This window comes from Nipponia nippon, unplaced genomic scaffold (assembly GCF_047370975.1).
Source record: "Nipponia nippon isolate SJK-2023a ecotype South Korea unplaced genomic scaffold, ASM4737097v1 scaffold_5, whole genome shotgun sequence".
In the NCBI taxonomy this organism is placed as follows: domain Eukaryota; kingdom Metazoa; phylum Chordata; class Aves; order Pelecaniformes; family Threskiornithidae; genus Nipponia; species Nipponia nippon.
The window spans coordinates 71,552,098-71,575,294 of record NW_028262369.1 but is presented as its reverse complement, the minus strand read 5'-3'; the positions used below and the strand labels follow the sequence as shown (position 1 = coordinate 71,575,294).

General features: G+C 39.0%; 1 protein-coding gene across 6 annotated transcripts in view; it reads right to left on the bottom strand.

Annotated features, from left to right (window-relative positions):
* INO80D (INO80 complex subunit D) overlaps positions 1 to 23,197 on the bottom strand; it is a 56,216-nt gene that overhangs the window by 25,337 nt on the left and 7,682 nt on the right. For 4 of the 6 annotated variants that reach the window (XM_087732256.1, XM_009462301.2, XM_087732255.1 and 1 more), the window contains exons 3-9: positions 21,101 to 21,196; positions 20,748 to 20,994; positions 14,230 to 14,978; positions 10,957 to 11,065; positions 5,263 to 5,487; positions 3,138 to 3,247; positions 1,130 to 1,263 (exon numbers count right to left, since the gene is read on the bottom strand). In XM_087732256.1, the coding sequence (XP_087588382.1) occupies positions 1,130 to 1,263; positions 3,138 to 3,247; positions 5,263 to 5,487; positions 10,957 to 11,065; positions 14,230 to 14,978; positions 20,748 to 20,965 (1,545 nt within the window). In that variant the 5' untranslated portion in view covers positions 20,966 to 20,994; positions 21,101 to 21,196. The remainder of the gene's footprint in view (positions 1 to 1,129; positions 1,264 to 3,137; positions 3,248 to 5,262; positions 5,488 to 10,956; positions 11,066 to 14,229; positions 14,979 to 20,747; positions 20,995 to 21,100; positions 21,197 to 23,197) is intronic. The other 2 variants (XM_087732260.1, XM_087732259.1) reach the window with 1 other exon arrangement.

Genomic DNA, 23,197 nt, shown 5'->3' with positions numbered 1-23,197 from the left:
CAGGAACAGTGTGCAGCAGCTGAAGCCAGCATCCTCAAGTGCGCAGTGCCGTAAAAGACGGACAGCACTGAGGAAATGGAATTAATACTGTAGGGCTAGGGTAAGGATGTGGGTAAACAACTAAGGCCTCATTGCTTTTGAACAGCAATCATTGACCAATTAAAAAATAAACCAAACCATCATCAGTTTTCAGCTGCCATCATACTGGGAATGGCAGAGGACTATATGTGCTACAGAAGTAAACTGAGAGAGACACAGAGAAAGAGAGACACTGCCTGGGAGAGGGGAGAAATCCCATACAAATCTGTGTAGCGCAGATCCTCACATTTTAATCCAGAAAACTCCATAATGAACAAGTACTGGAGAAGCTGGACAGAAACAATAAAAAACCCACAACAACCCAACGACAGAAGGAAAAAAAAAAAAAAAAAAGGCAGTTTTAGGCCTAATGCGCTGAAGGAGGGGCAAGACAGAAGTGGGTTTGTGAATTATCCTAAAAGTTTTGTTCTGGAAGATGGGAGGCATAAAAGGAGAGCAGAGGACATCATCTTAATTTCTGCATTCACTCCACTTTTAATAGGCCACTGCTTTTCCTCTGGGATCCGCAGATCCCTGAAGGAGGTTAAAGATAAATTCTAATAGTCACCAAAAGGTAAATAAAGTAGCAAAACCATTATTTGTATGCTTGTAATTGCTGTCTGCACTTCCTCTAGAAAATATTTTGGGCCCCGTGTACTGAGACTGTTTGAGATGCAGTGTTCTTACCATACCACACTCATACTATATTCAGATCCAAGGACCAGGAGTGAGCCCAAATAAAATGACCACAGGATCTCTGACAATGATTTTCTATTTCTTGATTCAAGAGAGGAATTAAATTTCTTCCAGTGAAGGATATTCTCATGCACACTTTATTATATCCTCAAAAGTATGTAAAAGATTTTCACAACATACTTTATACTAATTGGGAATGTTTGGCATGTTTTACCCTCTTAAGAAAAATAAAAGGAAACGAGCTCTTAAGTTCATAAACTTGCTAGTTGTCAAGCAAGAGTTCATAGAAAGACTGGGGCTAAAACTCCTGATCATCCCAATACACAAATAATTACAGTTTTGGCTTTGTACTTACCATTTTTTTGGCGTGTTCTTCGCACAGAGGCGTCTGATGTGTAATGTCAAAAACTGGCACAGAGCACTGTTGACCATCCGCAAACTTGGCTGTGCAACTTGAGAAGAGCTGCTGAGAACGGTTCAATAAGATATCTGTGCATTTCTGCATCAGGAATAACACATGAGGCAACGATGGAGGAACGCCCTTTGATTTATCAATCTGATGAAGACCAGAGCCTTCAAGTCTACCTGTCCATAGAAGCTATTTTTAATGAGTAGCTTAACTTTGTTATTCAAGTTCAAAGTTAGGTAAGGCTCAAGCTCAACTTTTAAAGTGAAAAACTGCATTCATGCAGAATGTCTAATGATTTTATTATATATTGAAATAGTTTTATGGAAGCAGCCATTTCACTAATGAGTTCTTAGCAAAAAGACGCCTTTTCCTGGAGTCTTAATCAATAGATCAATAGTAGCAGTTGGAACAGTGTAGTCAACAGGACTATTTCCTTACAGACTAATGACAATCCATACTGAAACATTAAAGAAAGAGTATTTCTTAATTCAATCTTTTAAGGTACATTCTTGGCATTTATCTTTAGAGCACAGACAAAGAAGTTTCAAGATCCTTCCTGCTCCTCTGAAAAAAAGATGTGCAATCAGACAGAAAGGTCAAGTAAATCCAAACGTAAGCTTGCTGAGATTTCCTTCAGAAAAAATCCCCTGCAGGAGTGAAAATGTTTCCAGACTTGGAGCAAATCAAACAGATATTTCATTGTGTTTTTTCAAACAACATTAGAAGGACTCCTTCCATCTTGAACAGTTCTCAGACCTCAACATCACTATGTATGTTCAGAAAATGTTAAAACGCAAAAGAAAGGACAAAGAAAATGGAAAACCTGCAGAACAGTCCAGATGGCAGACTTGGACAGATGGGTCAGAACCAAGAGCCTGCTTATTTTAGGAGAGACTGCTTCCATTGAGAAGAAAGTGCACAGGGGAAAAATGGGCACAAACGCAAAATCACTAGTCTTGACTTCTCTGCTCTACGCACACCAAGAAGCAAGACCACTTAAACTTTAAAAAAATAAAAAAAAAAATAAGAATCATGAGGCAAATCCCAAACACAGCTACACACCATCATGCTCTCTCATAAAGGTTTTGAACTGCTCTGCAGACTACTTCTAAGGGGCCTGCAAAAATCAACCAAGAAAAACAAGGCATCTGCAAACCAAAAACACTGAAAAGGTGCTGCAGTCTGATAGCAACTGGAACAGATCAGCACTAGTTCCTTAAAATACCAAAACAAAAAGCTCAAACAAAAGGAGTCACTCCAACAAAAATTCTTCAGCTAAAAACAAAAAAGACAAAGTCTGCAGAATTCTTAAGTATTCCAGGTCAGAATTCTGCCCGTTTATAGACTTCAGAATCAAACCTCACATCTAATGTGACCCCTCCTTTCTGCGACCTTCATGCGTTGACCCTGAACCTCCTTTTCAAACTGCTTGAAATCCCCAGCACTGGAAATTCTTCCTCATCTAGAATTTGGATTCTGTGACTCCTTCTATTCTGCTTCTTTAAACAATGCAAAGTATTAGATTTCCATCTTTCTAGTCAGTGTAAGCCATCTTTTTATACTATGTGTAAAAACTTGTTCCCATAAACCCTTCACAGGTAGTTAGTCTACCTATCAAGAACTGTATGAAAGCCATGAGGCTGAAAGCCACGTGGTTTGTACCAAGTCATCTGTGAAGATGATAATTTTTGTAAAGACTTCTTGCACCTACTAAATACAGCTTACAAAGTGAAACAATGTGACTATGATAGATACCAATAGCAAACTATTTATCTTCACTGTCTACACATCCAAATCACACAGACAAATTAAAAGCAAAGTAGTTGATAAGACACTAACAAATAGGTATTTCTTTGTGAAAACATATTTGTCAAGGCAAAAACCTAACAAACAAACAAAAACCCCTAAAACAGAACAGCTTCCATGCAACTCCCAAACAGAGTTAAGAGGATACGCTGAAAACAATGCCTGGTGAATGGAAGGGCCTTGTTAGTGCACTGTTCTCCCTTCGAAGTCCCACTACAGGTTGTGGGTTCTGCATCTCTCTGCCTTGCTTGGCTTGTGCTGAAAAAAAAAGCATAAAAGAGTTTAGAGACAAAAACCCAGTCTCAGGTGGTTACTTAGCACAAGTATTGCACTGAACGTGGCACAGTAGGACAAAAAATTGTAACACCCGTGTGTGTGTCATGATCCAGATGGGTGCACACTACTACCAGACTCTACACAGGGATACAGAATAGATGTCAATGACAGGTGAAGGAGTGACTGCGGTAACAGGATTATTCTTTATTTCATAGGGCCTTAGTTGTAATGAGAGGTGCTATGTGCTACTACCATGTAAATATTACAACACCCTGCAACAGAGCCAAGGACAGCAGTAAGTGAGTATCAACACAGGTGACCCTTAAAATGAGGTCAATCTTTAGAATACAATGTATTGGGCATGTCTACATGGGCAGTCAAGTGCACTTCCAAGCCTGTCCATAAATCAAAACATGCCGAGCATCCCCAGAGCTTACATGCAAGCATGTGCTCAGACAAACTTAGACTGAGCTCTGGAGTGGCAGAGCCTGAGCGTGCTCAACATGGGTAAAAGCTCTCCCTCATCAACGTGCTACAGCCCAATCCACCAGCAGGTGCCCGGAGCTGAGCGCTTCCTCAGCACAGCCTCAATGCTTTGAGCCTGAGCTGCAAGCAGGCAATCAGACAGCAGTGTGGATGAGTACTGCAAGCGTTACACAGCTCGCTTAGTGTTAGCCTGCTCTCAAGGCATTTGTCACCTTCACGTAGATAAAGCTGGCGATTCCAGGGCTGAATTTCACCTCTGTACACGTTTTCTAGGTTGACAAAAAGCTGTTTGTAGCCTGACTGTTTTCCTTCAGCCATTTCTGTCATCAACTGCACTTTGACTGAGCAAAGTTTTAGTTAGCAATATTACTCCTGTGAAAAATTTCGTAACTGAAAAGAGTCTGTGGTTACTTAAATTAACCAGAGCAGTGATGACAGGCATACCTGGCTTTGCCAGTCTACCCAAAACAACGTAATCTTTTTTGCATAATAAAAGGCAAAAATAATGGAAAAAGACCAGCAAGAGCTTGCCAGTTCTGGCAAGGTTTTGCTGTAGTTTACATTTGGAGACATTTACACAATTTTGTAAACTAGTAAGGTACCTCTACATTACACCTGTGAGCAGCTCTTCAGCATCATTCCACCTCCCCAACAACAAGCCCTCCAACTGTCATGAACCACAGCCCACTGTCCAGGAACAAAAGCATCCCACAACCAGAATACACTCTCAGTACACTGCTCCAGCCTGCCTCTCACGTTAGCCTCCCTACCCCCCACTGTCACACATCCCATTAAGCAAAACCACAACAGCAAAAGGATGCTGCTGGTACCCCAGACGTAACACCAGGGTTCAGACTTATTCTGTTTCTGCACAAATATGAATCAACCAACCCTCAGTATGCCAAGAGCTGGAGGGATGTTGACATTATCTAGAAAGAATTCCCACAGAAGGTAACCTTCAGAGTTGTTAGAAGATATTTATTTTGTTGCCAAGTTTAATTTAGATTAAGTTAAATCTAACAAAAAACGTGAGCTTAAGTTTGATTTGCCAGGAAGAGAATTAAGAGGAGGTACAGACTTTTCAAAAAAGCTGTCTCAAAAACGAAATCTGAATTGAAGCAGTGAACTGCAGACCAGACTGCACACCTTCTAAAGAACTGGGCTTAGTAAAGTACCAGATATTTGACAGAAGCCAAAATACATAGATCAATTAATAAGAATAAATTTTAGCAGGCCACTAACTTCTTTCGTGACATTTAAGAAATCGGGCCCAGATACTGCTGAAAAAACAATCCACATTTTAAAACACAAAGCTGGAGAATGCCTGCCTTCAAGGAAAACACCGTATGCCATGTTTCTTTTACTCCACTGACAGGCATTTATGTGCCATGGTTTTTCTGCCTTGTGCATGCCTACCAGTTTCAGAGTTCAGCATTTCAGCTGCTGGATACTCTGCCCATCTCCACCCTGTCCAGACCCCGGGTTACTGCAGTCACAGCGGAAAGTCTAACCTGGTACGAGCACACGTAGCTCTTCGGAGTTCTTGTATCAGTTGCCCAGCACGCTCCGGCTCTCTGCTGGCCGCCTGCAGCAAGGCTTTCCGGAGCGTATGCCGGCATTTCTTCTGACGAGATTCTGCCCGCTCCAGGCGGCAGAGGTGCTTGTATTTCTGCTGAAAGTAAGTGCAAAGTCTGGTCACCCTGGAACTCCTGTCATCTGCATTGTCATCATCGGACCTGGAGGGAAAATAAAAACAAATGGGCTTTAAGTATTTTTTCCAAGGAAGCTAACTTGTCATTTTAATAGAATTGTTAAGTCGGCATCCATCTTCTAGCCCCACAAACATCCAAGGCTGAAATCAGGCAGGGATGCTTGAGAAATGGTAAGAGCAGGATCCCTTTTGAATTCTAAAGGTACCTACCCTTCTTAGTATGTTATTATTAGAGATTACATCAATTTATCATCAAGTCTGACACATTTAAATGTCTGAAGCCTGCTGTTCAAAAAAAAAAAAAAATCTATACTGTTAACCTTTATTTACTGTAAATGTCTCAGCAAATGAGCTAAACTCTTAAATCAAAGTGCAATTAATGGAGAGGACAAGGGTGGGGAACTACGTAGTGGAAATTTATTGAAGAAAGGTCATGCTGGAGAAGATGGTCAAATTCTAACAAGTACCAAAACTGCTGACCTTTTCCAGTTCCTTTTACTCTGCCAGGTGGTGTTTTCCTTCCTAAACCAAAATACACACTCACACAGCTAGCAGTTGATACTGTTTTCCCCTTGCTGCAGAGTTAAAGTTGAGTTACAGTACACCCATGGAGAAGAAATTCACATTTAACTCCAAAGGTAGTGAGGGAGAAATCAGACCAGGGCTAAACAATGACCAGATGAAGGACTGATCCAATTATTTGTCTGCTTAAGAAAGTTTTTTCCGATTTATCTTGGCTTTCTGAATGTCCAGGCACATATCAACAAGACCATCAAACCATGTCAACACATCCAGTTAAATGAAGTAAAAATCATGAAACACAGTAAAATCATCACTGGGACTTGTTAAAACAACAAGGTCCATGAAGCTACCCAGAAGCCCTCCACAACAAGCACTAGTTTGCAGAATTAATTTTTTTGTTCACGGAGTGACAAAGAGCGTGCACTAAATCTAAGCAAAGCAGACTTTGTTCAGTTTTTCCTTTAAGTTTTTCTTTATAGAACAGAGAAGCTTTTTGCTAACTTTCCTATCTGTAAAACAAAGGAAAGGCAGGGTGAAGAAAACAAGTCCAAACAAATGAAGCAAATCAAAAGCTCCCAAGGTTCAGACTGCAGAGCTTGGCCAGCGAGACTGAATGAGCTGACATACGAACCTGCACACAGCAAAGTGGACCACAACTAGCTGATGATAGAAGAGATGCAAAATACTGGCCATGATATTTACTAAATAAAGTAAGATCCAGAAATGCAGGCAGAATAGATGTCCCTGAAAGGCAATATGACTAAGACCTACTTTCCTTTCTGGAAAATCTTATTCCATTCACACACAGGCTAAATTTAAGACACTAAAGTGGCATCCGTCTCCACTACGGCTGCCCACAAAAACTCCGCAGGACCAAACACTGCCTTGACACAAATGCACATTTTTATAAAGTTTTATGTAAAGTCAACTATACTGTTTATTTCGTTTGTTAAAACAGATTACAGATTATTTTCTACAAGCGTAAATTACACGTAATTAACCCTGCAATTAAATGCTTAGCAGCAAATACAACCTGTTAAAAATATTTAACATCTGTAATGTTTAAAATCTTTTCACATTGAAGATGAAAAGAAAATACACTTTTAAAATCTCTTAGGAAAGAATGCCTACTAGGAAAACCAACCTGTTTAGAAAAAATTAATTGTGTGCTATTTAATACAGATTTTCCTTTTTCCAATGTATTAATAGAAAACAGGAATATATGGATGGGATCAGTTAGATATAGGTAGGTCTAAGGTCTTAGATTTTTCATTACTGCCCTGGGCCAAGATTTTTAAACAAAGTTGCAGACGTACTGACTTAATTTTAAATATGGTTACAAATTAGCTTTAAGAAAAGACAGGAATATTCCTTAGGGGAAAAAAAGTGTTTCTTTTGGGTGAAAAGAGTGTTTTTTAATGAAAATGTCTCCATATTTGAGACTTTTTACTTCCCTCCCATTGAAATATAGAGAAAAAAGTAATCACGTTAAAATATTTTGAACCGTGGTTTATGAGATCATTTTAAAAAAGTAGATGAAGACATATATACAAGACAGAAAGAAATCATGCCTGCAGTGGACAAGGGCTTATTTTGAGGCAGTTTCTACAAGCGTATTCAGAATTTTCTTTCCAGGCCAGTAAGATTAGCCAAAACATATTTATATGTTCAAAGAAACCTAAAAATATCACAATAACACCTCCTTTTATTTTTCGCTAGGCAAGTACTGAAACCGAAAGGTACTTTTATTGTTGTCCTTTCATAAACAAGTTTACTAACTTCTATTTAGTTTATTCTCTTAAGCTGCATATATAACTTCTGAAGTTCAACTTAATGTGTGGCATTTCATTTTTTAAAACATTTCTGAAAGTGCACGCAAACCATTTGATAATCCAAAATGCTTCTTCCCAGCCCTTCCCTTTAATATTGCCATGTGTAAACATCAGGGGAATTATTGCCGAGTGTTCATGAAGAAAACAAAGGCAGCACGGAGCAGCAGAAAGGAAGAGCAAAAGGGTAGCGCGAGCAGTCGGGCACCATCAGGGAACCAGGAGAACATGCTCTCTACTCAGAGACACGCCAGCAGCTGTACTTCAAAACCCCCTGTAAGGAGGGATTTGAAGAACCTTCTCTTCTTTCTCTTAGTTCTTCTAGCTATTGGGAGTTATTAAATCCAACTTTGACAATACAGTGTGGGTATTTGCTCCTTTGAGTAAGCTCGTATGAGGAGGGACTCCAATCTCCAGGCCCCCTTTTCAAACTCGCTACTTGAAACACTCACTTTATCTATATTTCAGCATAGGAAGCGAAAAACTACTTTGTTTCCAATACTTTCTAAGCTACAACACCCAGTAACAGAATCATCTGGGGGGAAGCTCCACTAATCCCTGGCAGGGAACAGCCCCTGCTTTCCCTCCGAACTGCTGCTCCGGCGAGGAATTCCTCCCACCCCAGCAGCCTTCCCCGCCAGCGCTGCGCCTGCTGCCAACTCCTCTGCTGCTACTCGAACTCAGACGTTTGTCCCTGCCTCGCAGCGCTGCATCCTGGAATCCTGCGACCGCAGGGACACGATTTTTCAAAATTAAAGGACAGAATAATAAAAGCAAACGTTCGGCCTGAGTTTCCACAGATGACTGCAACAATATGAATTTTACAGATTAAAAGGCCAGAAGGCAAATGAACTCAAAAATGTATTACTGTTAAGACATTAATTTCAAACCAATCTGGTGAATTTTTGAGCAGCTAGAGTATCACTGAGCAGCTAGAGTATCACACAAGAAGTTCAACAGAAAGTTAGAGGATTCTGCCCACAATCACAGAACCAGAAATGCTGAGAACAAGCTGTCCAGTACGCAGAAATTAACTGTTCGCTTTCTTTTACTAATCTGTTCTGAGAAGCATCCCTCCCGCTGTCTTCCAGAGTCAAATGGAAAAGGACAGAATCCAGCTAGCTGGTGGAGAATTACCCTTTTCACACAGGGACTGCAAGCTCAGACACAAATGAATAGAGAAAAAATAGCTTTAATTTTACTATGAAAAACAGTAAGTAAATTCCCACAGGTTTACATATGTGATTTCAGAATCTAAAGGTTTTGGGAAACAATCTCCATTGGTTTTCTGGTAAAATTAGCCTCCAAAATTCAGAGTCGTAACAAGTCATTGGCCCCAGTCTGCACTGCCAGATTAGCAAGACAGAGTCATTTTGACAAATTAAATCACCCAAGAAATAGCCTGAACTAATTCATCTTCAGCAGCAGACAGACCACATTGCAAAAGTGTCAATGTGAAACATTTCAGGTAATAAAAACCTCTACAGAAGCTTGCAGAATAGAAATTAAAGTTTTAGAAGGCTGACATCAAGTGAATGTATCAATGTTTATCCATAAACAAAATTAGGAAGTTGGTGAAGAGCTAACACTGGGCAGACTGATGGAAGTACAAAAGCAGCCAGTACCATATAAAAATTTATCCATCATGATTTAGTTAAGACAGTGTTTAATTGAAGTGCATAAAATGCTAGAATGGAACAGAAAATGTCAAGACAAGGTATTATTTTTTCTGGGTATGTGAAAAGAGTAGGAAGAATCCAAAGGAAGTTAAGACAAATAGAAGACAAAACACACAGAGATGACCTTTACAAGTTGACAAAAAAACAGGGATCTATGGAGAAACCAGATCAAATGTCAAGGAGAGAAGAGCATAAGGGAAGTTATTTAATACATATATCTGCTTTGAAAATTATGTATGATTTAAAAGTCTGAAAACGTGTTCATGTTTTCCCAAAACAGTTTAAAGTTGCCTTTTAAGTTAAAACTAATGTTTGTGAAAGCTCACTCTGACTGCTGACGCCCTAAAAACCAATGGCCATTCATAACAGAAAACCCCCTTTCTTTTTTAAAAGGAATGTCTACACACAGCTATTAAGCTTTGATTCACTGAAGGCTCTCAGTATTTAGTATCCTGGTGTCTGTCCTGATGACAGAGATACAGCTTTGTTGTTGACCTTGTGGACAATCTTTAGAGATGGTAAGAAGTTCTGGTAAGTTTCAGAATTTCCATGTAACAACAAAATAATGTTTCATTAACGACATTACTCTAACTGCAATACTTAAAAATTAAACAAATGGGAGGGAGTTGTAGCATCAAAAAGTCCAGTTGCACAGTGAAAGAGAATCACGTTACAGAAACTACAGTCAAACTTTACTGAGACCCCAATTTTCTTTTGTTATCAACATGCTTCAGTTTCATTACAATACTATGCTTGGGATGCTTTGCTTTAACTTTGCACCTTAAAATTTACATTAATTGACATATATTATCATAACCTGCTCTAAGTTCAGATTCATGACTCAGCAGTACACGGAGAACGCCACAAGCCTTTCTGCACCAGCAGCTAATATCTGCTCTGCTTATCCCTTCAATCACATCACTTCCCTTCAATGCTCCCAACTATTTGACAGAGATTTATTCAACATTTAATTATGAAAAGAAATGCCATGCCCTTTAAAAAAAACATATTAAAACAACATCCTGCACAATTACCATAAGGATGAATGAGTAAAATGTAGCAAATTTACTAACAAAGTTATTCACAAATAGTAGGAAAGACAAGAAACCAATAGCAACTCCTTTCATTTGGTTCTAATTCTAATACCTCTGCTCAGCAAGGCACACAAGTCCGTGAATAAATCCCACTAAACTCAATTAAATTTAGGCAAATAAGCTTAAATTCTTTCCTGATGCATCCTTCTGATAGCAGACTGCACAAAGGTCTCTAAGTTAGGTGGAAACTGGGACAGAAGGTGACAAGCTGTTTCATAGCTCTTACAAACAAATGAGTTCAAACAGTCCTTTGTTTCAGCAAAGCACTCGAACAAGTGCTGAGGTTCCACTGACTCCACTTGAAGAGATGCTCACATTTACATGATTTATTCCATCAAGGCCAGCATGAATACTAAAGAATCATACTCACTCATGTCTCTCATAGCCGAGGGTTTCTCGGATAGACCATGCAACCTGGTAAGGGGAGGTTTGCTCTGAATCCTCTAACTCTTCTCCACTGTCTTCAGACCAATCCAGCCCTAAGGGAATTGAAAATATGAAAGCTGGATGAAAAGTGTATCACCTCATATAAGTCTCTGAGCAACCTATGGCGCAAAAGATGAATGTGTAGTATAGTCGCAAGCATAATGACGTTTGATTAAATCATATAATATTCTCAATTACACAGGAAAACTTACAGTAACAGCTCCATTACAGTGTGCAAATAGCGTGCACTGAATTCTGTCAAATTTGAGTTTTTCTTTTAAAATCCTTATTGGCTTCTTTATCCATAAGCAGTGGAAGAAAAATCACCAGCTTTCTTACCCACGGAAAAATATCACAAGCTTTCATACCAAGCACGTGGAATCTTTAGAGACAAGGTAAGAGAGAAGTTCCTTCAGAAGAACTGACTGCCTGGCAATTTTTAATACTATATGATCTAAATAGGCCGCTTTAATTTCTGTTTATATTCTGACCCCTGCTCTGTGCCAAAACACAGGGAGAATAGGAAAACCATAAGACAGAGCAGCATGGACAGAGACAGATACACAGCTACACAGGATGCTCCTCTGCTCAGTCTCTGTAATTGCCTGCCAAATGCATACATTAGCATGAAAAGAGAGCTAAAGAGAGAGATGCAAATACTCCTGCACTTCTACTAAGCAGCATGCTTTTGCTTAATGATGATGCAGTAGGATCAACTTATTGTATGCACCAGCAGCCTCAGTTAGTCAAGCTAAACACAACTGTTGAACAGGACAGCCAGAAACAGAGTCCAGTAAGTTCTCAGGTGGAACATTGTATCTGGAGCTTCATCTTTTGCAGTTTTTCTTTCTCTCTCCCACTTCCAGTGGAATTCTTGCCAATTCCTTGCAGCAGGTGGGATAAAATCCCGTAGCTGCATTTACAAGCCAGCATTATTATTTTTTCACTTTCTTGTGTGCTCCTTGAAAATGAAGCAGCAGTCGGGATAGAGTTAAGGAGCACTTTATTTTTGCTAAAAATAAACTAAACAACTATATCTGAGACTATTCTGAAGTCAGATGTTTTGAATTTGCGAAATGCATCAGTACTTGGTCACCTACTTTCAAAGTCGAAGATACACACACACTTGGAATACAATTGTCAGAAGTGCCTTCATCATTTAGAAGCAACACTTTAACATGAACCAGAAATATCAGAAATGTTATTTTTCAGGAACTTCAGCATCCTGAAAACTCTGTTCTTCGTCCCTATTTTTACAATATGCATTTGAACTAAACTAAGAGATCTTAAGACATTTGATAAAATGCCAGAATTATACTTTCAAGTTAAATGTTTTTTTTACTCTCACCCCCTTCCATAAAGGAATGAATAAACAACTTAATCATTGGATAAAGAGGTCTACAACTGATACAATGTAACAAATTATTTACCCAAAGTTTAAAAATAAAATCAGTGGTTGTGTTGTTTTGCTTCTAATGGGGACTGCAGAAATGAAGGAATAAAATCTAATCCAGATTCAGCTATACTCACACTGAAGACTGCAGTTATATTAATATTCAATTACATGGCTCTGATGTAGGTACACGTAAAACTGGCTGCATCTTTTTAAAGATTCTGTGCAGTGATCTCTGGTGCTACTCTATCATAAAAAAGAAATCCTGAAATTCTCTGAACCGGCATAACTAGTCTTTAATATTAAAGCATATTATGAATAAATAACAGATATATTTTTCCAGTCTCACATAATTAATATGTGAATTCTGTTACTTTGCCAAATATAAAATATTCTAATTGCATACACATACAGTTACGCATCTGCATAACTGTACATTTATAGGTCTAATCAGTTTTTTTACTATGCCTCTTTTTTAGGAAAACATATTCTCTTCACCACTTGAGAATGTAAAACATTAAACACAGAAAGTGATCTTTCTACAGTCTTTCCAAATGCAGGTCACTTTCTAAGCTACTGGGGTCTGTGACAGTCAGACGTGCTTCTGGAGTTGCCATTCCTCAAAAGATGTGCATTATATGTAGGACCATCAAAGCAGTTTTCTGAAGAACAATGTCCTTTGGAGACATGCTATGGGATGCTAATTATCTTCTGAACAAATAGTCAAGCTATCCCATGAGTGCCAAAGGGCAGATCTTAACAGCAAATTAAAAAAAGGTTAATTGAAATAGCAAAAATTACAGATGTTTGCAATTAAATAAGATGTTATATGAAGAACATCCAGATTTGAAGTCTTTTTTTTTTTTTCAACATCATAAATGGCATTCCTGCTCTAGTATCACACACTGACTCCTGTTTCCCTTTTCCCTGTCAGTATTTTACTTATTAGAAAAGTACAATCTAAAACTATGCAGAAAAGTAAGGTAACTTTGGAAGGTGAGGGAGATAACAAGGTCAGCTAAGTGTACCTAGATCTGTATTCATAATCAGACAAATAAGCCACAAAGTCAGTTGCCTGTTTAAAGCTTTATAGACCGCTACTGCCATAGCAGCAAGTTGGTTATATTTACTCACATTTTCACAAGCAGCAATTGATTATTATGGTTTCTAGATAATAAGTAAGGAGGAGACTATTCCTGCGCTGGTATGTGGACAAGACTCCATCCCTCCAATTACATTCCGTAACGGTGCTGCCCTCCTGCAGTAATCTTTTGCTTTTGTTCATCCACATTCTGTATGAGCCCAGAATAGGCCTAGTCAAGAAAAATTCTCTTATGTTTCAACTTTCCCAGTCAAGTCAACTGGAAATTTGGATCTGCACAGAACGATGGGCCAAATCTCCAAACTTCTACTTGCACTCATTTTATAATGTGCAAGTCACTTGTCACATACTTAACATTCAGTCTAACCTTGTCTACTCATGCAAGTACAGCTGTGCCACCTTTACTACTCAAGTTGCAAATCTTCTGTACAACGTCTGTATCATCCAAGCAATGCTTTCTATACCTCAGTTTGATTTCTCAAATGGTTAACAGGACATTAAGAAGAAAAAAACAACCAAAATGCCATAAACCATACACAATGGGTCCAGGCATTCCCTTCACAGAGAACAGGGCTAAAGAAAACATCAAGAAATTACTTAGTTCAGGGTTATTTTATAAGGACCACACACAAATGCAGGACAAGGCTAAGAAGACATTGCCCTTTTGTCTTTTGGTTTCAGGTTAAAAAAATAAGCAGGCAGTGCACCTATTATCTACCCACCTAAATGTGGAAACAGATCAGTGTCCAGCTGCTGTTTTCGAGTGCACAGTTTCACCAGTCTCTGTAGCCGGCTCATGCAGGACGAGTGCGGAGAAAAGGCTGTGGCTTTCATGAGGACCCGATCAGTCCTTGGAGGGTCCGTGACAGGAGCCCTAGCGGGTGGCAGGAGAGGCAGAGGTCTCTTGTTAGACAACTGCCGGGCTTGTGCTATAGTGTGTGTGGTGGGTGCCACTCCCTGCATTGGTAGGCTGGTGTTCGGAGGTTGAGGTGACTTGCAGACTACGCCCTGCGGTAGCCCTGTCGGCTTTAACGAAGCTGATGAAGGTGGCAGATGAGAGTGCTGCTGCTGCAGAGGCTGCTGCTGCAAAGGTGCAGGAAGGGGGCTAAAGTGCTCTTGGCGAACTTTTAAAATCTCTGTCTCTCTCTGGCGCTGCCGGTTTTGAGCCAACTTGCTCTGCAACTTTTTCCTCACTGTTGCCCCTTTCTTTAGGTCATCATCCTCCTCGTTGAAAGCAAAGGGGTCTTCTAATTCTGCCTCCAGGTAGTGGAGAGGAAGCCTAGCCCCTGGAGGGGAGAGGGACATCCCATCCAGTCCATTGGGCATCTTCAAGGCCAGGGTGGGCACTGTCAGACTGAAGGCCATAGCATCCATCTGATGCCTGACCTTTACCTCCTCTATGGGATCATTCTTTTTCTTCCTCTCCTTTTTCGGTATAAAGCCAAGTACCTGCAGATGGCTGTTGCAGTACCTTTGAAAAGTAAAAGCAGTCAGGTATTAACTCAACTCTTGTAAGTAAAACCTGAAGAAAACAGATATCACTAAAGGGAAATCCACACACACCCATCTCAAGCGAATTTAGATTGAAACACAAGAGGTTTTATAAGAAGTGTACACAACTGCTTCTAATACAACAGGTAACTGCGGTGTTCCCAAACTGTAACAGAAAACAAAAACTTATACAAGTGACAATTTGTAATCTTAAGATATAAAAGTCTTCAGTCATTATTCATAGGAGATTCACACACAACCATTCAAAATATTTACTTTCTAATAGGGTAAATACTAACAAAACAAAGCAAACAAAACAGACTGTCTGACACGTAAAACAGTAAGAACTCAAGCTATTAACTCTGATCATTTCAAAAGCTCCCAAGAAAAAAATACACTGAAAACTACTTCCTTTCATTTGGCTGTTCTTTCACTGGAAGTAGTTAACATTTTCATCAACGCACACATTATTGTTATGAATTCCACTGTAGTAGGAAGCAGTTTCTTATATGGACAATCTCACTAGAGATACCTGCTGAGAAGGGTCACTATTTGCACTTATTGAACAAGTAGCATAAATATTCAAGTTCTGCTTTAGTAGTTTAACATGATGAATTTTGTAGCCAGAGGATTAGCTGCATGTTCTTCAAACAAAAATCTAGTTTAAAAGAAATTCTCTGCTGCTAGAAAATGTTTACACAATGCCAGGAATATGTACACATACAATCCACAAACATAGACTTTAAGCTCTTCTAATATAAAAAAGCTTTTAAAGTCAGGTTATTAAAAAAAAAAAAAAAAGGAAAAAAAGTCTTTGAAAGTTTGTCATGAAAATTAAAAGGAGAAGATTTACAATTTATGGGCACAGATAACATACTAAGAAGTAAACAGTTAATTTTTGTCTGATCAAGCAGGTGGTAGAAATGTAGGATCCATGACCTGATCCTTTTCCTGTTTCACATGGGCAGGCAGGCCCTCCTGCCTCTGTAGAATGCCACCAGCAATCAGACTTCTGCCCTTGCAGGACCCCATCTATAATCTGCAGCTTATAGATGAAAACAAAGATATGAGGAAAAAGTCATGTCTACATCAAGGTACTACTGAACAAGCTAAGGACATATCCATGAATATGAATATCCATGAATATGGATATGGATGAATATGAATATATGGATATGGGCAAGATAAGGAAATGTACCATGAAGGTATAAAATCTGATCAGTATGAATCTGACAAAAGTAGTTTTGTTGAACAAATAGGTTAAAATGAAATTATTCCTGGTCTTCATGGAGAAAAAATAACAGAAAAACCCAACCAAAACCCCCGAAAAGGTTTAACGCTTCAGTTTAGTGACTTAAAACTTGCTGTTCCACCCCTAAAGAAGCAATGTGTGAACTGCTTCTAAAGGGTCCATAAAAGGTAAAAAATAAAAAGCAAATTAATAAATGCTCCTTAATGATCTCCATACATGTAGTTTCTCAAGGGATCTACACCCATAAGGATTCACAAATCAGAAAAGGCTGAAAAGTACTGCTACTTATTATTGTCTAAGTAATTTCTTTATTACATTAAGTTCTAAGTAATAAATAAATCTAAATGAGGCAAGCAGAAAGCCAGCAACATGTGGAGTCCCTATTAGAATATACTGGAATACTGTAAATTCTGCATACTGAGAGATGCACTTCTAAAAATAAAATTATATAATGAGGGCTCAATAAAGCTTCCCTTAAAGTCAACAGCACTATTCCCATAAGTAAAATTAAGCACTTTTAAAATATTTTGTTTGAACAAGACTGATGAGATCAGTTAGAACAGCACTTTTAGTATGACAGAAGAAAAAACATTAAACAGAAAAGACAAACACAATGGAATTTTTTCCCCTCTTATTCCAATAAAAAGAGTTTTGCTCAATGTGAATGCTTCCTTTCTACTGTTCAGAACTTAAATATTGCCACCTTGTGCAGGAGTGAGGAGGTAAAATTGGCTAGTCTGTTTTCATTGTTAAAACCAAAGCGAAAGCAAAAAACCAGAAAATGTGAATAAACATATGAAAAGGTAATTAGCTGACTAACATTCTCTGAGTTTTAGGCTATTAAGGGTTTTGCTTGTTCCTTTAACTCTAACACGATCATTTTTACATGGCAGAGAACAAAGCTTTGGCTCTTACAACTGACCATACTGCACCACTGAAAGCCAACAATATCTTACACAGGCATCACCTCTAGACACAAACCCATAGATATCAGGCTACAACATAATGAAAATATAGATCACACGCACTTGCGGACTCCAGTACACATTGACTTGGCTCTGTGGTTTAGGCTCCGTCTGTCAACTCTCTGTCTTACAGCATAACCAAGGCTAATACACCTTGCCCGATGGACTAAAAGGAGCAAGAAGAAGCTGGGAAGAGCATTACATGCAGGTAGTTTTGGCTAGGCTTAATTTATTAGCACCAACTCAACCCTGGCCTTGCCAGGCTCTAGCTGGTCCCATGCGGAGCCAGGCGGGCATGCACACCCACTTCCCCGTCCTTCAAGTTCCAGGATGGCATTTTAGTTGGCCCTGGCCCAAACTGGTTCTGACTTTACACAGTGCTGCAGAGCCTGGTGCAGGCATTAACTGACTCTGCTGGAACCAGTCTATAACAAGCTGAGCTAAGGCAACAAACTCTTTGGATCAGAAGTAATGCCAGGGAAGGTGTTAGTAGTTCCTGCTTCATGGAAGACAGATTACTGGGAAGACTGGAATAGCGTGTGCAAGTAGCACAGTCCCTTTCACATGTCTCTGAGCATGAAACCCATTAGGGTCAAGCTGGCCCTACAAGAGCCAGTTCTGATGTACTGGTCTTAGTGGCACAATTTGTCACTTCTATAACCTGCCTGTGAGTTATTCTCAGCTGACAGTATCACACTGAGTATCTAATATAGTTTCTTCCCCCTTCCTTACTCAGTGCCAAAGGCACTTACTCTGTGCAGGTGAGGTCGAATGCAGTCAGCACATACGGTAAAAGCGGTGGGTTGATATCCATTAAAACTATTGTAACATAAAGCACACAAAAGGTGACAGGCTCTGAAGGCTTCAGCTGGACAGTTTCCCACATAACTGGGAGGGCAAGAATCCAGACAGCAAGGTTTTCCACCTACAACTGCGTTCTGCTTCCCAGTACATCCCAGACTTGTATCAAGTTCTGTCACTTATTTAAAGGAAGATCCAAATAAACCAGAGAGCATCTTGCATATTAACAAAATATTTAAAGATTCTCTTGAAAGAGGAGAATTAGAGATAAAATGGTGTTTAACCCAGCTAAATTGTGATAACCCTATACTTAAAAATTAAGTGGAACCTCATTATCTATGTGTGTATTTGGATAAGAAAGAATTAGGAGACGAGTATTCAGAAGAAATACAGATACAGAACCCATGTCTGTATCATCCCGTATACATTCTTTAAAAAAACAAGATCGTGAATAGAGAAAATAGACTTCTAATAAGGCAATGAAGTCACGCACTATTAATAGATTTAATTTGTAGAATGTTAATGGTTAATAAGAGATCTAATAATATAGCAGCATATTAAACATCTTTGTGGCTGGTAGCATCTCATTTGTCTGGGGTCAAGTGATAATTTTTTTTAATTATCTGTGGACAGACTATGAAGCTTTTGGCATATAATGTGCACATTCTGTTAAGGCATTTTATTTTTTTATAACCTTTAAAAGTATATAAGGAGATAGCTGTCAGAGCATCATACAGCCTGCTTCTGATCATGTACAGTTACATGTCTAAAACTGTGACAAAATGACCATCTGACAGTAATTTTGTACGCAGAAAATTAAAAGCTATGACTGAAGAACTCAGACATAGCAAACATCTTTATATCGAACGGAGTGTGAAAAAAGTCTCCTAAGAAACAGATACAGGTTTGCCTGCCAAAAAAAAAAAAAAAAAAGTTTCGAGCAGGCACAGTCTTATCACTAGCATTCATTAAATTTTATTGTTAAAATTAAACTCTGCCCTGAGAAGCAGTCTTTTAAAATATTCTTTCAAACTATCACATCCTCTCATTTAAAATTAAAAGTTTATTTTCTCCTTCAGACACCTGCTGTCCTCTTCAAGTACTGTAATGTGACACTCGACATGCAATTGAATTATTCTAATATAACATACACCAGATGTCATGACCACACTTCACTTTAACTTGAGAAAAATCAAAAAGAACAAAGTGTGAACTCAATTCAAGGTGTAAAGAAAAATCTCAAATTCCATGGGAACATATGAGACCTAAAAAAGTGTCATTAAGTACTACTATTTCTATTGTATTTAAGTATGACCCCTGGTAAACAGCAACTCTGGCTCAGTCAGCTCTTGCATCTGAAATTACAGCATACCATTTGGGCTAATCATTTCCATGATCATTTCTATGAGCTTATTTCCAAAGAGCCTCAATTGTACAGTAGCAAAGAAATAGTCACTGACTGTCAAATTACAGCTTAAAGTTATTCATCTTGTGCCATTTGAGCATTTGCCCTACAGCTTTTGACAAACATTCAGGTTTTTTTTCTCACTTCATCAGTCTCCTCAACTGAAATGGCAGGTGAAGTGCAAGTTAATTTAGAGCACAGTCCAACTGTTGTTTCAGACAAGAGAGGGAGCTGTGAGCTGAGAAGGAAGTTATCTGTAGGGCACAGTGGGAACACTGCTAATAATGCAAAAGGTTAGTGAATGGCAGCTAATAATGTGAAAGGTCAGTGAACAGTGGTTTGATTCTTTTTTGGCATATTTTGTTTATATTTTAGGTTAAAAAAATCATTTCTAACAGAACAAGCCTCGGACAGTTAACACACACATTAATTAAATACTGTGTTACTGGCAAAACCTGCAATAATGACTCTGAAAAATTAAAGTCATATATACCTGGCAGCCAAGATCAGACAAATTCTGCTATTTCAGCCCAAGCAACACTAATGAGACTGGTGTTCAGGAAGTCTTGAAGAGCAAGGAAGAACGTCCTTGTGGTTACAGTACGGGCTGCAATTCAGGAAATCTGTTTTGAATTCCCAGCTCTCCAACAACTTCAAGCACTATCTCTTGGAAGGCATTTAATACCTGGGCACCTTGGGCATCTTCATTTGGGCAGGGAGGGGGAGTGGAAAGGGGGAAACAAAGAAGAAAGGGACTGGACAGCACTTTCCCAGCTGGCTCATCTGTTATCAAGTAATACTTATTTTATCCCAGTAATACAACACTACAGATCAGTACCAAATCACAAACACTGAATTGTAATTCTGAATTCGTCCCTATGTGTCACTGCTCCCTAAGCCCAGAAGGTATGCATTTTCAACTGTTTGTCCTGAAAAAGTAGATGGAAGTATGCTTTTGGCACAGCTGGCCAAACAAGCATGCCTTTTTAAGAGCATGGACCGTGAGTGACAAAGCAAATTAATTAGAACAGCAGGTATTGTGTAGCAGGTTTGATGCACAGTTTATAGTGAATTTGAGAAAAGCAATGAACTCTCCCGAAAACTTCCTTGGGAGTAAGTTACTGCCCACTTTCTGAGTACTTGACTCCCACAGAAAACAAAATAAAGTTTACTGGTCTTAAAACAAAACCCTCAAACGAACATCCTGGAATTCAATCCACTCAGGCAAGTTCCTCCCTCATCCTGAAATCAGGCAGCATCTTAAAAGAAAACTCACGCCTATGTCCCAGCCACTTCCCATGTTGCAGACAGGTAACCAAAACTCACCTACGGTCCTCAGATTTGGGGATGGGGTTGGTGCAGCGTTGGCTGTTATACTTGGCCACATATTCACATTGCTTGAAGGGGGCAGTCTTGTCCTCCAGAACGTGTCTGATACAGAAGGCGTAGCCGTTAAGTCGCCTCTGCTTGCACAGTTTGGGGCTATATGAGCACAAGGGCTTATTGTCAACCTCAGAGAAGTGTATGTGTTTGCCTTCATACATCACGTGACTCTATTCCTTGTGAACATCAGCTGAAAGAACCAAAATATTAAGACAGATCACATAAGGAAAAAAAAATGCATTCAATTCTAGATTGTGTGTTTCCTTTTCGCAGGAAAGAGGGACCCAAAACAATACCTGATTTTAAATCTTCTGTACCATATCAATGTTAAGAGAGAGCCCCAAGGACACCACTATCCTGGAATGATGATGAATCAAGATGAAGCAGATTGTCTAAGGAAAATATCAAAAAGGTCAAAGTCAGTCAGAATAAAATAGATATTATTACTGCTTAATAAGTAAGTGGCCAGATGTAGCCACAAAACCTGTGGTTCAGCTAGCATCCAATAAGCCAAATCCACTAGCACAATAGTTTTCAATCAGTAGTCACAGATCTTTGGAAATTGTGAAAGGAAATTATTAGGGGAAAAAGAATTCTACTGCCACCACACTTAAACCTGTTAAACAAAACTCCACTCATTTACTAGAAAGTGATTAGGAGCTACAAGTTGAAAAAGGTTAAGCGTCAGATTAGACCACTTGCTTTTGGGAATCAAGTTGAATGATGATTAACTCATTTGATTGCAGAGGTTTTACTTCAAGTATCTTTGCTTACAAAAATGCTGGTGACTACTCTTACTCTGCAAAATTTTAATTTTATCAGGCAGTGCAAGAAAGCTTTTTTTTTTTAAAAAAAAAAAAAAAAAAAAGCTTTCTTTACCACACTTGACAAACAGTCTTCAGATCTTGTAGGTGCCCACAGCTTCTGCAAGCATCAATATGCAGTCCTTCCTGAGGTCATCATGGTTCTTCAGAGCTTTTCCTACCTTATTGTACTTATTTTAGGTAAATGCAGGCATTAATAATGTCAGAGGCAGTACTCCCATCAATGCCAAGAGGGCTGAAACATCATTTCAGCAAGAGGCTGGGTTTTTTTCCCCCTAAAATAGACTCCTACAGTGCAACAAAATAACAAATCCATGCAATCATAAGGTACTTTTTCATTTCCTAACACTATGGAGTCTTAGGCAATCAACTTTAAAAAAAAAAAAAAAGCAGCTTCAAATAAAATTAACAGTACACATATTCTGCAGCTACTCTGCTACACCCAGCTTAGCCTGCAAAAGGCAGCTTTTATTCAGAAAGGTCATCCTGAAGCACTGGAATAAACTCTTTTGAACATGGTATATTCAGTACTCAGTTCAGTTTCATATGTGTTATACACCAAGCAAAGAAATGTACATAGAGGTGATATTCAGGGAATATGTAATAAATTAGAGGCATGTGACAAATGTACAGATTACCACCTCAATCAACTTACTTGTTCCCAAGGCCCGAAATGGCAAGAAATGCAAGGAAGGAGCCTACATAGACTTTGCAGGAAAGATGCAGTTTCCTCTTGTGAAGGTACAAGCCTTCACTTCCCACTGTATAAAAGAACCTTAAGAAAATGGCAAGCACTATGGCATTGGGGGATCTAGAAAAGCAACTTTAAGTCATTAGGGAAAAACAAAACACCCTATCACACCTCTGACAGTAAACTGCATAAACCAGGCCTTTCATTAGCACATATGTAGCTGTAGAAGCAGAAGGACAGAAGACTACTAAAAATTTAAAAACACACTTAAAATTCTTGAAATGGTCGTATATGCACACATGCAGCATACGCAGCATACAGAATGGAGACACGCGCTACAAAATGTAACTAGCGCAAGTTAAACTACCTGATTAATCATTTGACAATAATGAGGATCATTTCATATTTCCTCTTTATACACATAGTTCCCTTTCCATGCACACATGCAAGCACACACACCCAGGGGCTGGGGCCTCGCACTTTGTTTATACCGGACAGCCACAACACAAGCACGGACGTCTAATCCAGTCCCAATCACCCTTCCCAACTTCTCTCAATGCATGGAAGCACATGAAAGTACAGAGCACATACTATATATATTTGAAACTAATCATTGGAGTATGACCCTTCATGACACATCAGTCCTAAGAACAAAAAAGTTCATTATTGGCTGTGACCTTCAAAAAAACAGAATGGGAAGAGGGAACTCTCTCTTCTTTAGCGTGCTGAGAACCAAATAACCCTTTCAGACACCTTTGTTAAGGCAGATACTGACATACACTTCAGTATTATCCAGCAACAATGTGAAAGAAAAAAATAAATCCCATGGTGACATGCCCAATATGGGAGTTGTGACCTGGGTTTGAGTCCCATGTGTT